We start from the raw sequence: 13,490 nt of genomic DNA on the forward strand, positions 1-13,490 counted from the left end.
TGAAAAGAAAGAAAGGAAACAGTAATAAATCCGTAACGGGGCACATGTATTGCAAGACGCATTGTGAGTTCAGCTACTTCTTCAATTGGAGGGCAGGAAATCCTATAGGCACCATAGACTATAGTTCTATAAGCAAGGAATTGTCAGTCAGTATGTTAATCGAGAAATCCGTAATTTTGGGGTGATGCATGTTCTCATTAATTTAATACCTTCACAGTTTGACAAAATGGCCCCGCCTAAGAATACATGAGGGCTGTTGGTTCACACATTATGAACGTGATTCCTGCATGTCGATATTGAATGAATGATGTTACATATTTCTGAATAAGAATGAATTCTACACGTTCCGCTTAGTTTGCTCAACCTATGCATCTACAACATGGCACGTCGGCGGCGAGATAAAGTGAGGACAGTGGGATTTCAATATCCTTGCTGGATTTGACAGCATGTTGCATCTGTTAGACGAACACTGATCTATTTTTGTGCATGTCTTACACCAATTCGCACTTTTTGGCCACGTCGGTTTGGACACACAAACTACAGCGAGCCGCTGCAAAGGGCAAGGCCACCATCACCGTCATGATCTAGGACGGACAAGGGTGCTGTGGCGCTGTCTGCATTGCTTAAGTGCAGCACAGGGTGGCTCATCAGTTACATGTCTTGTGACTAACAATGTTGTCGTTTCGCATCTGCAACATTGCACGCAAATATGACTGAAACGTGTTCTTGAGGAGGCTGCGTGACGCGCTTCAGTTAGCGCAGCGCAGCACGCGCAGCTCGCAGAGGAGGAAATCCATGGCAGCGTTCATGTTGCGAAGCAGATCGTCAGCACGCTATGTCCACGGCGGCTGAAGCGCGACCGCGGCCAAGGAGGCGCGTGACAGCCGTGGCAAGACGCTGCGGCGGGCGGCGCGGGAGAACGCGACGAAGGCGTGGAAGCGGGCCGGCACGCTTTCGGCGGTCCCCCTCGCGAGCAGGGGCGCGCCGAGCCAATGAGCGCGGCGGGGCGCCCCGCTGGGGAGACGGCCCCGAGGCGGGGGGAGTCGCCAGTCGGGCAGCGGCCGGCTCGCGCCAAGAAGTTGTGTAGCAGACCGAGCAGTGGCCGGCATGGAGGAGCGACGCCTAAGGCACCGCCGCCGGTGACATGTCTTCGCCGGGTCCCGCGGCAGGAGGGCCCCCCGAACCCGCGTCGCCCGAGACCCGGGCGGCCACGCCAACCAAGCCGTCGCCCTTCTCGGTCGCCTCGCTGCTGGCCGACACCCGGCCCAGCGGACAGATGAGGTTTACGTCGCCGGCCTTCGCCGCCGGCTTCCTGCACGCGGCTGCGCAGCCGCGCGACCCGGGCTTCTCGTTCCTGCACGCGCCGGCGGCCGGCGGTCACTTCGGCTGGGCCCTGCACGCGACCAGCGGCACGCAGCCCTGCGGACCCTCCTGGTTCGGCCTGGCGCCACACCACACACTGCCCAGTGAGTCGCCGCCCCCCTTAGTTCCTCGGCCGCCCCTATTTAACGCTCTGACGGGTGTCGCCTTGCAAATGCCCAATCGTCTGCCGCTCTGCTCTATGCGTGCGATGGAACCGAAACAATCCGTTATCAGCTTCTTGTCGGTGATAGTTCAGTAAAGGCTCCCTCACACTAGGCCGACCCGACACCGATTTCGGTTTGCCGACCTTCGGCGACAGCGTTCTTTAGCTTCGTGTCGGCGCCTCTGTCACACTGTACCGACGCCGAGCTCTTCGCCGACCATCGGCAGATTGTCGGCGTCGGTACAGTGTGACGGCGGCGCCTTCAAGAAGCTAAACAACGCTGTCGCCGACGGTCGGCAAACCAAAATCGGTGTCGGGTTGGCCTATAGTGTGAGCGAGCTTTAATAGAACTACAGCAGCCTTCGCGCCAACGTAACGGGGTTTGAAACGACTAAAGATGAATGTTCTCAGAAGTTGTCATATAGAGAATAAAACGAGACCATGACATGTGAAATGGCGTCACCTAAATCTGATCAATGTACATTTGTTTTTGGGACATAATTTAATTTAAAAAAACTACGACTTCAGAATTCACACGTAATATGCATAGCGTGATGGCAAGCAAATGCACCACTGCCGTTTGTTGTGTTCGATGAAAATGTTCTTTTCTTAATGTTCCTCCTATGATATAATAAACATAGAATACACTCACGACGTGTGCGGAGCATGTTCGGCAGCCTGCTGAGCTCAAAGCAATACAACACTAGTTGTATTGCTTTCAGGTGCATGAGGCGCCAGACAGTGCTGCTGCTTTGCATGCAGTGATCAATGAAAACAACCGCTGATTGAGGTTTGACCTCCAAACCGGAGCCTCAATCATTGGTACACTAAGCTTGCTAATTCTCAAACGTTATCTAAATTACGCAAACTGTGATAAACAGCAATTCGTCCATCAACGAGTTTTGTTTCATTTTGATGCCAGCGCGCGTAATGAAACCAAGTATCTCTATAGCGCCAAGAAATTACCAAATGAATGAATGTCCGCACGTATTCCATTGAGTTATTTGCAAAACCTATACGCTCTACAAAACATACTTCCTTCCCCGCTGTACCACGTTCGTATATGTGCTATAGTTCGCACGTATTCTAAGCGCGACGGCCTTTCTACTTACGTCAGCAGCCAATATGCCTTCGAACTCTATCCAGTGCAAGCCACGACCATGGAATTATGTCACAAAGCTGCGATGCCGGAGCGAATCGGCCTCGTTCATCGCCTCGGAATGCAGTGAGAATGAAGTCGTCGATCGCTGCTGATTTAATAGAAAGAGAATGCAGTTGGCGCGGTGCCTACTGAGGGAACCGAAGGGGCAAGCTGCTACGAAGACACTGACGCAATTAGGATTGGAACCTGTCATCAACGATAGATGCCACTATTTCGCTGCCCTAAAGGAAGTTCAAGGAGCGTTTAAATAAAAAAAAACACAAAAAGCAAGAAAAATAAAGCGAGTCGTCGTCAGGAAAGCTGATCTGTGTACCTCTGCGAACCTGTAGTGGAATGTGATGTATATAACCAACTTCATTCTGTAATTATACATGCTGAATAAATCACTAGTTCGCAATCGCTGTCGGGCATTTGGTAATATGCAAACACTACGAGTGGCTATGGGACAAACCACCATTTCTATTTTCGCGAAGGCCGGGAGTTCATGCATAACTTCGTATCCCTTGCCACAAGATAACAAATTTATGACTGTTGAATATAGTGTTAATGCAAGCAGAATAGGGAGCTGGTGTGGTTTATCACATGCGCTGACAGTGTCTCTCCACGAGTATTAATTTACAACATTGCTTTGATTCTCTAAAGCAGCTAGCTTAATATTGTAATTATTATTATTATTATTTTCATACTTTGAGCATTCAGCGCACGTTTAATCTTCGCGATAGCGCAAGCATACTGATAAAGACAAACCAGAAACCATGTAGCCCTTTAATTTTGTGTCTCGGGACAATAAGCTTTGACCAGCTCGCCAAGTTTCGGCTTTGATAGAAGTCATGGTGCGTGCACAGAATGACTGCCAACTGCTTCCAGCACCTCTGTTGAGAACTCGCGTTATATGAAAAGGGTACAATAGATACAAGCCTGTCGTTTTAGCTTTTATTTTCATGAGCGCAACCGTCACGGCAGGTATAGCAAAATGTGCGTGTGCGTCCGTCCGAGAAAGTGTCCCCGATGAGGGTTCCAAGGTGGTTCTTTGAAGACCGGCCTCATTTGGTGACAAATGTCGTCTCAACAAATGCGATTTTTTCGGATGACTGAATTGCTGATAGAAATTCGGCCTGTCAGAAAACGAAAAAAAAAAAACTAACTAAAACGCATTTCGTTCGTGATACGCATTTCGTCGTGTAACTGCGAGTTGTTTTCTGTTCGAAGCATGGCTACATCACAATATGTTTCCTGCCGTCAGAAAACTAGAAAGCGCTGCCGAAATCAGTGTGAAACACGCTGCCCGGCGGCGCCTTTGATTTCATGTTGTTATTTACGCCAGTCTACAGTTGCCCGTGGTAGGGGCCAAATTCACAAAAGCCCATCGTAAGTGATGTTTGCCATTGACCGACCACCTCTGATAATAATATTCCTGCAACACTATAGGCTCGCATTGCTCATACGAACAGTATGTACTATACTGGCGTAAGAGATTTTTGTGAACATGGGCTCAGAAGAGTAACTGAATTATTCACGCCAACTTTAGTACTCTGCAGCGCAAGGATGCTAACTTCGAATCCATTTTCACCGTCCACGTGCGTATTGGCATGTATATGAAACTTTAATTCTCACAACAAACCGCTACGTGAAAGCTAATAACGTGCTTCGCGGAACGTGACAACTTCGTATACATGGTATGAACTATATCATGCAGCAGTACAATCCTTTGTGTGCCAAGTAATTAAAGTACAGGGGCCGAATCCTACCAATCTTTTCGTTCGTATACATGCTGTTTGCAATCGGCCGGCCGCCTTCGCTTACACATCCGATATCACGATAGGCTGGCACCTGCTCTTACGAACGTTTCTGGCGCAATAACTTTTTCCATTTGTGCGTGCGTGCGTGTGTCTGTGTGTGTCTGTGTCTGTTTGTATGTGCCTGTGTGTGAGCAAGCGTATGCACATCTCCGAGGCAATTAAGAAAGAATGTTCTGGCCCAGCCGGGGTATATATATACCTCAGAATATACTGCGTTCCGCTTTGGAGCACACAGAATGCGGGTTTGATTACCGACTGCAGGAACCGCATTCCGAAAGGTGCAGCATAGAAACTCGCCTGTGTGCTGAGATTTACGCGGAGGATAAAGAGACCCAGGTGGCTCAAAATTCACCTGCGGCCCTTCGCTATGGTGCTCCCCACAGCCGAGCTGTAGCTGTGAGACGTATAAAGAAAGAAAGCATCGATTAAGTATGCTCACTCTTTGCGTATACCACGCATAGTGAAAGCATGATAATGCCACGTACTTTACGGACATGTCCGAGCATCGTGCCAGGAAAGAAACTTAGTAAATCAGAGGTTATACATGGGCTGAGCATCGACACAAATAAAGGGCTAAAGAACTGACGAAAAGTGATAATGTTGTGTCTGAAATGCTTTGTTATGGCCTCTTTTAATCGCCTTCCGATCACTGCAATATGCCAATGCATTATTGCAGTCCGACGTCGTCAAACAAGCTAGTGCGTAACGTGAGCAATATGGTTATATCTTCATGTAAGCGAGAAACCTGTGATCCATATTGAATACTCTGGCACTCATCTTTATGCTGGAAGCTTCCCTGACGCGCGATGTAACGCTCTACGTGCCTGCATAACATAGTGAGCAGTGTATTGCTATAATTAGTAAAGGGCGTATAAAGAGATAGATATATATAAAGGTAAAGAAAAGTACCCAGTTAAATAGCCAAGTCCACGTGCTTGCAGTTGTCGGATTGTTCGCAGCAGATGTATTCCGTTTCTATATAAGTGTATATATATACAATGTTACTTCACATATACAATGTTACTTCACATGCACCATTGACTCTTCCTGTGTGAAACCGAGGCTATAGGCGTTCGTGCCTCCAGCCCGCTTACTGCGATTTACGAGTGAAAAACGTCTGACATGAATCAGTGAATTTCGTGCATGCGCAATGAATAAACAAAAACTGCAAGATAGCCCAAGAGAGAGAGAGAGAGAGGGATGAAGAGGAAAGGCAGGGAGGTTAACCAGATAAATCGCAAGGAAACTAGTACGGCTCCCATGCCGCATTGCGGAAATGAAAAATAAATAAGTAAATGGAGCTAAAATTTATGGCAGGAAATCGAAGTCGGTAAGAATATTAAATGTTTCTAGCTTTATAGCCGTGGGGTAAGCATTATTCTAGATTAACCTGAATGATCTAACCTCGATTGTAAACACCCTTCCTATACAGTATCCGTGATGCCGAGTTTTAAAGAAAATTTTAACGCTTAAGCTAACAGCCATGTTCCTCACATTTTTGTCCACACATATAAACGCAAAAGGGTGTGGCTGAAAGTTATAATTATGCATCATATCATATTTTGTCATATTCTGATGAGTATTTAAAAGGGTATATAACAACCTTGTGATAAACTAATGGTGTTGCAGCACACGCTGTAAACAGTTTTTATCCAAGTCACGCTTTGTTTTGTGGAGGAGCTGTAGTTCTACGATAATTCATTAGTGTCCGCCGCGTGATCTCAGGGGTTCTCGCGTTCTGTAGCTAAGCACGAGGTCATGGGTTCGATTAATTATCAGCCGCAGAGGACAGATTCAGAAAAAGGCGGTATGTTCTAACATTTGTTTGCTAAAATTTTTCTGCGCGTTGAAGACTCCTGAACAGTAAGAAATTACTCGGAACTATATGCCTCTGATATCCTATAGGGGTACACCTATAGCTTACACGGCCGGGCTTGAGAAAATGCTATACTTTTCTATTAAGTTTTCTGCGCACTTCATGCGTCCGAAGATGTGATGACGGCTTCACGTTTTTAACAAGCTTGCCAAGTCGTATCACGTACCTTATATGAGTTCTATTTTATATGAGTTATATAATATAATAATATTTGGGGTTTTACGTGCCAAAACCACTTTCTGATTATGAGGCACGCCGTAGTGGAGGACTCCGGAAATTTTTACCACCTGGGGTTCTTTAACGTGCACCTAAATCTAAGCACACGGGTGTTTTCGCATTTCGCCCCCATCGAAATGCGGCCGCCGTGGCCGGGATTCGATCCCGCGACGGAGTTATATAATATAATAGAAAGTATAATTTAACGCACTTAGTGGAAGTGTATGCATTAATTATACGTGACTTAACTTGTTGTACAGGTATTGGGCTCTTTACTGACTAAATTATTGCACTGCAAGAGATACAGTTACCACTTTGCGTTAAACTATCGCGAAACGATAAATGTCATGCATTACAATCATGTAAACTAATTAGTCGCGTGCATTCTTTGCATCGTGGCAACAGTGTCTTTAGTGAGGAAGACTTCCCTTTTTTGTGTGTGTGTCAGAACAAGGCAGAAGGTCAGAGCATGATGGAACCTTAAGTTATTACAGACAGCAGTAGAGCAAGAAATGTGCTGAAGCCAGCGTATTCGACAAGGGGACTTGAGGAAGGGAAGCTCCCTTGTGCGAGCTGACGACCTTTAGGCGATGTGGAGGAAAATGTGCGTTGAGGTCGTTCAGCCTGCCGTCTAGTGAAATAATTGGCTGATGAGATGTATATATTACTGGATCCCTACAAATGCCTCATTTCGTTAATATACGGAACCGTTCACGCAATTAACAAGAAAAGAAGCGCCGTGTCGCTTTACCCTATAGCTTTCACTCCGTATCTGCAAGCGCGTCATAAAGCACGGGCCGCCACGTTATAGCCGAACGGCCTTTTTATTATTCAAGGAAGGGTTTTAAATTTGACAAATGAGTAGCGACTATGCATGTTCTTTGAACGTGTTGAGGCTTTGGTTTCCCAGCAGGACACCGAAAACCATATGCACCGACATTAGCGTCATAAATCTTTCTGGACACGATGCTTTGCTCAAAGTGAGCTTCACGTGTGCATGCATGCAAGCGACGAATAAGTTTCTGCCTGGCTATTCAGCCGAGAGATGTGACGACATCGGCCTGCAAGGCTGTGTATATATACATATGTAGTACGTATACAGTACAGAGGTGAAGGAAAGGCTAGCCAAAGGGAAAATACTCTTATACCGTATTTACACGGGCAGCTTAACCGCGCTTAAACTTAACCGTGGTTAACTCGCTCAACCGTGGTTAACGCGAACCCTGGTCCGCCAGAGTTACACGGGTTATCCTGATCACAGTTAATGGTCTGATGACGCGTCACGTGATCTCTTGCGTACAGGCTTCATTGTGAATAATTTTTCTTCGACATTTGATTACAGTGGTAAAAAGATGTTATTTTTCAGCAAAACAATTGTCATATTTGAAAGTTTCAACGTGTAAGACTGCGTTTTGCACGTGTAGGTTATTTTCAATACTCCTGCTCTTAGTTGTGAGCATGTCTGGTGGGCAAAGAACTATATAAAAAGTCAGAATTAAGGGTCACAAATGGGTAAACATAAAATAAAATTAAGCCCACTGAACGAAAAAGTAAAAAGAAAGTATTCATGGACAAATGAATGTTTCAACTAACAAACATTGGTTACATAACTAAAGGGAGTACAACTTTACGCCAATGCACTTTGGAACTATATGCTTGCATTTACAAAATAAAGAATAAAAAAAGGAAAAAAAGGCAGTGCTTTCAGGCGTTAATGTATGTGCACTGCTATTTCACATTGCACAAATAATCACAAAAAGTGCACGTTAAAAATAGTGAAGTTATAAGTTTAAAAGCAGCGCCATCAAAATGAACAAGAAAGTGAGACGCACAGTGTGTGTCTCACTTGTCCAATGTGATCGCGCTGTTCTTAAATTTTGAAATTGGTGCGTAGCCGTCACCTCTGTGTAGAGGCGCGCGTGCCGACTACTTGAGCACCGAGCGGCCAGATTATCTTCCCAAATGAGTATCAGTGCCTCAGTTGTCGCGTCAGGTCGAATGATACGCTTTTTGGAAGATATATCTGGGAAGCGCCAGCGCTGCACTCGGCAGAAGTACCATCCGCCATTTTGCCCGTTTCCGAAACGTCGGTTACACTAAACCGAGGTTGCCAAGCTCGGTTGGCGGTCAACCGCGGTTAGCAGCCTAACCGCAGTTTCGCCTGCTTTGACCGCGCTAACCGCGTTTAGCGATAATCGCGGTTACGTTAACCGCGGTTATGGTCGCCCGTGTAACAGGGGTATTAGAAACGGCTGGTTTTGACCGGTAATCGGCATTACTGTAAGGGTCGTTTGTACGTAACAGAAAAATTGCAGGGTATATCGATACGTTTTGCAATCTTGAAAACGTCATTTCTACGCTATATTTAGTTTCAGATATAGACTATATATTGCTTCTAAATACATTACGATTTCTTGAGAGCACTCACAATAGCGCTGGCAACGCACATCCGGGTGAACGCCGCGGAGGCCGATTTGACGGTACACTTGTAGTTACGCTACAGGTGACCAGCTTCATCACGGGCATTTGGCACAACCGAGCTGTTCAATCGACTGTCCATTATGTTAGCTATCACTCTTCCACGATGACGCTTCTAAACCTGCGGTGCATGTGAAGCTGCGTCGCAAAGCGCGAGATTGGGACGGGCTACTGGAGCTGAGCGGGAGTGTTGCGCGCCGTAGTATTCAGCAGGGAACCGATGGAACAGCTGTCACAACTACTCACGTGAAGATAACGTATGTCGGTGCTATTTTTCCTTCTGACAATCGGAGCTGGACAATGTAGTCTGAATGCTTGGTTTCGATGTCAGAGTTTGATGCCAACTCACGATGCAGATTACAACGGGCAAATCAACTTCTGTAAAGTTCTTCTTCTGTCTATACTGTGTCTTTAATGCAGGGCTCTTCAAATTTGAGAAAAAAAATCAGGGGACGAATGTACAAAGCTTTTTGTTCGTAAGTGCTCTTTGCTATTTGCTGACTGCTTTCGCTTATAACAACACGTCACTTCTACCATGAGCGGTGTTTTGGTAAGCCAGAAAAAAAGTGGTGCGAGAACGAATTAGGGGTTGTAGTTCACGCCTATAATACTGGCTTTTTTTTTCAGACAATACATATTTTTAGTAAAAGCCTATGAGCACAGCGAACATGGCGTACTTGCAGATGAGTTCCTAGGCGAGGCGGACACAATTTGCCGCTAAAGACGTGAGCTGCAGGAGACTAATTAACAAAGTATTCTTTAATTAGCGTTCTTGTCAGTGCCTCAGGGGCAATTGTATAAATGCCGAAATTGAAGTCAGTCACGTTTTAATGCACCCTAATGTTTTTTTAATCTTTAAGGTCGCACCTAATTCAAGATATTTCGAGATATTTGTAATCGAATTTCAACGGTGAATCCAGGTAATATCGAAACCGAGCGCTTCGAGAGCGCAAGAAAGGCGGCCCCGCTATCAAACCGAAACGTCCCGTGACGACAAGCGCGAGGAAGTTGGAAACCGAACGGTCTCGGGCCAGTCGCGGCAGCTACTGATACGGCACGCTTAGCCTGGCAAGCATATGCGGCTGCCGTGTGTCGGGCCAGGATTTGCCGCGGCATGTTGTCATTCAAACTTCACCTCCCGCACGCTTCTCACCGCGGGGCGTTGCCGTCTGACGCGCAGCGGGACGCGCTCAGTCTCGATATTGCCTCGATTGAGCTTTGCAATTTGATGATGAATACCTCGAATTAGGTACGATTTTCAGGATCTTTAAAGGGCGGGTGTGCATGAACATTTCGCTACCTCCAAATATACAATTTAGACAACTGTCCCCAAGGCACTAATAAAAAAGTTAATGAATGAACTTTTTTAATTAGCCTTCTGAACCTCACGTTACAATTAGCAAAGTATTTCCGCCTGACCTAGGAACTCGCCTGCAAGAACGCCATGGTCGTTGCGCTCATTACGTGTTAATGAAGTTTATGTATTGTCTTCAAAAAACGAGAAAAAAACCCCCTGTATATGCATATATATCTCCTCGTCACGTCCTGAGATTTGTATGTTGTTTGTTTGGTACAGGGTAATAGCTTATCGATAAACAAGGATTATATTGTATTCTAAAGGAAAGACTCTACTTACTGAATTTTTTTTAACTTGTTCTGAAAAAGAAAGAAAGAATACGTCACAGACAGGCGAAAATACTTTGAAATCTATCACATAAACAAATGCAAGACTGTTACCGTTCGGACGCGAAGCTTAAAAAAAAGGTTTTCTTCGCTAATAATTAACCCATGGTCTTTTGGCAAATTTGAACTCGAAAAAAGAAATAACGTCATGAGGCTAAGCTCACTTAGCTTTGCCCTTTGCCCTTTAGATGAGAAGTCTGTATGCTTTATCGGAAATTTTTTCGCGAAGACAGCGGGAATAAATTTTGGGTTCTATGCATCGTTTCCTTCAAAATTCGCAAAACGCAAACGCTATGATAGATTTCCCGTACCGCGTGTTCTTGCGTCTCTCGGTCAAGGGTAACTTCCCTCGTGTTACTTTCGTCATCAACGTGTTCCTTCTAATTAGTTTTCCGGGTGCGTGGGATTGTCCGCTCACTCTCCCCTTTGCCCACTTGAACTTCGTCAAAGGTGAAGATGATGATGTCGCTTTTACGTCCCTTGGGTATCCGACTTCCGTTATATACGTACATAAACCTCCTCTTTGGCGCTTTAACGATTCGAGTTGTTCCCCCTCTAGCTTGCCTGCTCCTGCATGAAGGTTGCTGCGGTCCTCAAATTTCTTACACCTCGTTTCAACTGGTAGCGCAAAGAGTGTCTTGTATCCATCGGCGGCCGTTCTCTACGAACCGCACTATCCGCTCACACTGCAGCCCGGTTTCTCCGCGCACTGGTCGCGCCTCGTTTGGTTAACATCAATCTCCGGTTTCACGGGTGTATACTGCCACCAATGAAGCTCGATGCGGCAAGTTTCCACGGTGGAGAGTTTGTCAACCATGCGGATGATATAGTGCGCATGCGTGTTCACATTACCGTTCGCATGTTGCCGCGCACACCGGTCTGCTCGCATGGTGACTGAAGCATGCAGCTGCATCGGATTCAAACAATGCAGACATTCACAGGAATGTGGACGTTCGAAGAGACGAAGAGCGATCGAACGAGGAATGTCTCTGGAGCCAACGTTTCGACAAGGACACTTAATTGTCTTCGTCATGCGGAAAAGCACATTCGTAACAGGCGCAAGTATCGTAATACGAGCTGCGATTTGCGGGTATTCGGGTACATCCGCTTGAGAAACACAATGAGCACGGTATACGCGGTAATTATGACTCCAATTTATATTTAGCGCAAAAACCTTGCGTGACGAGATGTTATTTACAGTGGAGGTTGGTGTTTCTTAATTGGGCCGTAAATATATGGCGCGTCGATATTAGCAGTTCGGCGTATACTATATATAGCGCTATATTGGTGTAAGTCCCTTATTATTTTGCTCCTTATTCTAAGTTTGGGTACACTCTTATATGGAACGAAAGCTATATGCGCCAATAAAAAGGAGGAGAAAAAAAAAACACACACACGCATTTCTTGTGTAAGCTTTAGTAGCACTTGCACATTTAAGGGCATGCCGTTGTTTATATGTCGTCTGGCGTATGCTACCACGCAGTTTTTATTCAATCTGTTTAAAGTAGCCTCACAATGAAAGATCCTCTCTGTGACAGTGATGTTTATACGGTCGCATCAGGTTCTGCGACTAGATCCTATAATTTAACCTGCCAACACTTTCGACCTGCGGAAATCGGCCGGCAGCATTGTTGCGCGTTCTCGACGGAATGAGCGTGTGAAAAAAAAAAAAAACATTGTCTCGCTGCAGTTACGTATTGCTATTGCACCCAAACCTAGCGGAAAAGAGCGCTGTTTTGCGAATGCAGATTTTAATAATTTGTCTTACAGCGGTAGCTCTTATAGACTCCCAGGGGTGACGACAGCATCCGTGAATACCGAAACCTCCCGCACCGCGTAGCGCGCGCGCAGAGTGCGAAACACGTAAACCGGCAAAGAAAATATCAATGTAACACGAGAGCGTTGTCGAGACTGTAGAAAAGTATAGCCGGCGCATGGCTCAATGCTTTGTGTGCGTCGCGGGCTGAACGCTGGTGACGACTGTGGCGTGCCGATGAATAGCGTCCCCGGCCGTGATCCCGTATAGCCGGAATTGTGCGAAAGGGCTCTGGATAATAACTTGGTGCGTGAATACTGCCGCGTTCGCTGGGGTCAGTGCAATGAAATGCCGAGTTGCGTGAAAAGCGCCTAAACTCAAGGCATATTTGTGAGTTACCGAACTTCGGTACGCATGCGATTCCCAGCTCCGGACTCCGAACGAATTATGATATCTTTTTATATGCGGGGTGATCACTCTTAAGTTCTATGCAATTTTTGAAAATTGTCTGTTGCGGGTAACATAATTGTAGCCCTTGCGCTGGATTATTCAGATAGGCGGACTTGCACGAGATATCGAAGCAGATATCCAGCTAATTAACCAAATTTCACGAATTAACTCCTTAATCAATTACTTTTCGCCACATATTGCAACCTACGAATTGTAGTTGGTGAGCTTGCAAGGCGTATCCACTTGGAATGAATTTTCAGAATGACATCTATGCGCCATCAAACTCGCCGTAAGAATGCCCTGTTGTTCCGCTTACTTTTTAAATGAAACTCTCTTTTATGCATTGAAGCACGAGAGTAACTGAAAGGCCCATGTATTTCATCCCACACTCTGGAAATTAATATCTCGAAACTGGTGTCATCCTAGAGATTCAAGTGGATACGCTTTGCAAGCTGAGTGACTACAAATTGTAAATTGCAATATGTGCCGTAAATTAATTAAGGAGTTAACTTTTATTTTCATTATGTAGGTGAATATGTGTTTCG

The 13,490-nt window shown here is 45.8% G+C and overlaps 1 protein-coding gene across 1 annotated transcript in view; it reads left to right on the top strand.

Annotated features, from left to right (window-relative positions):
- Positions 1-1,108: 1,108 nt before the first annotated feature.
- Positions 1,109-13,490, top strand: part of LOC135919895 (homeobox protein MSX-2-like) — a 96,824-nt gene continuing 84,442 nt past the window's right edge. The window contains exon 1 of the mRNA XM_065453889.1: positions 1,109-1,466. Coding sequence (XP_065309961.1) covers positions 1,145-1,466 — 322 coding nt within the window. The 5' untranslated portion in view covers positions 1,109-1,144. The remainder of the gene's footprint in view (positions 1,467-13,490) is intronic.

Source organism: Dermacentor albipictus, chromosome 1 (genome assembly GCF_038994185.2).
Source record: "Dermacentor albipictus isolate Rhodes 1998 colony chromosome 1, USDA_Dalb.pri_finalv2, whole genome shotgun sequence".
NCBI classification, from domain to species: Eukaryota; Metazoa; Arthropoda; class Arachnida; order Ixodida; family Ixodidae; genus Dermacentor; species Dermacentor albipictus.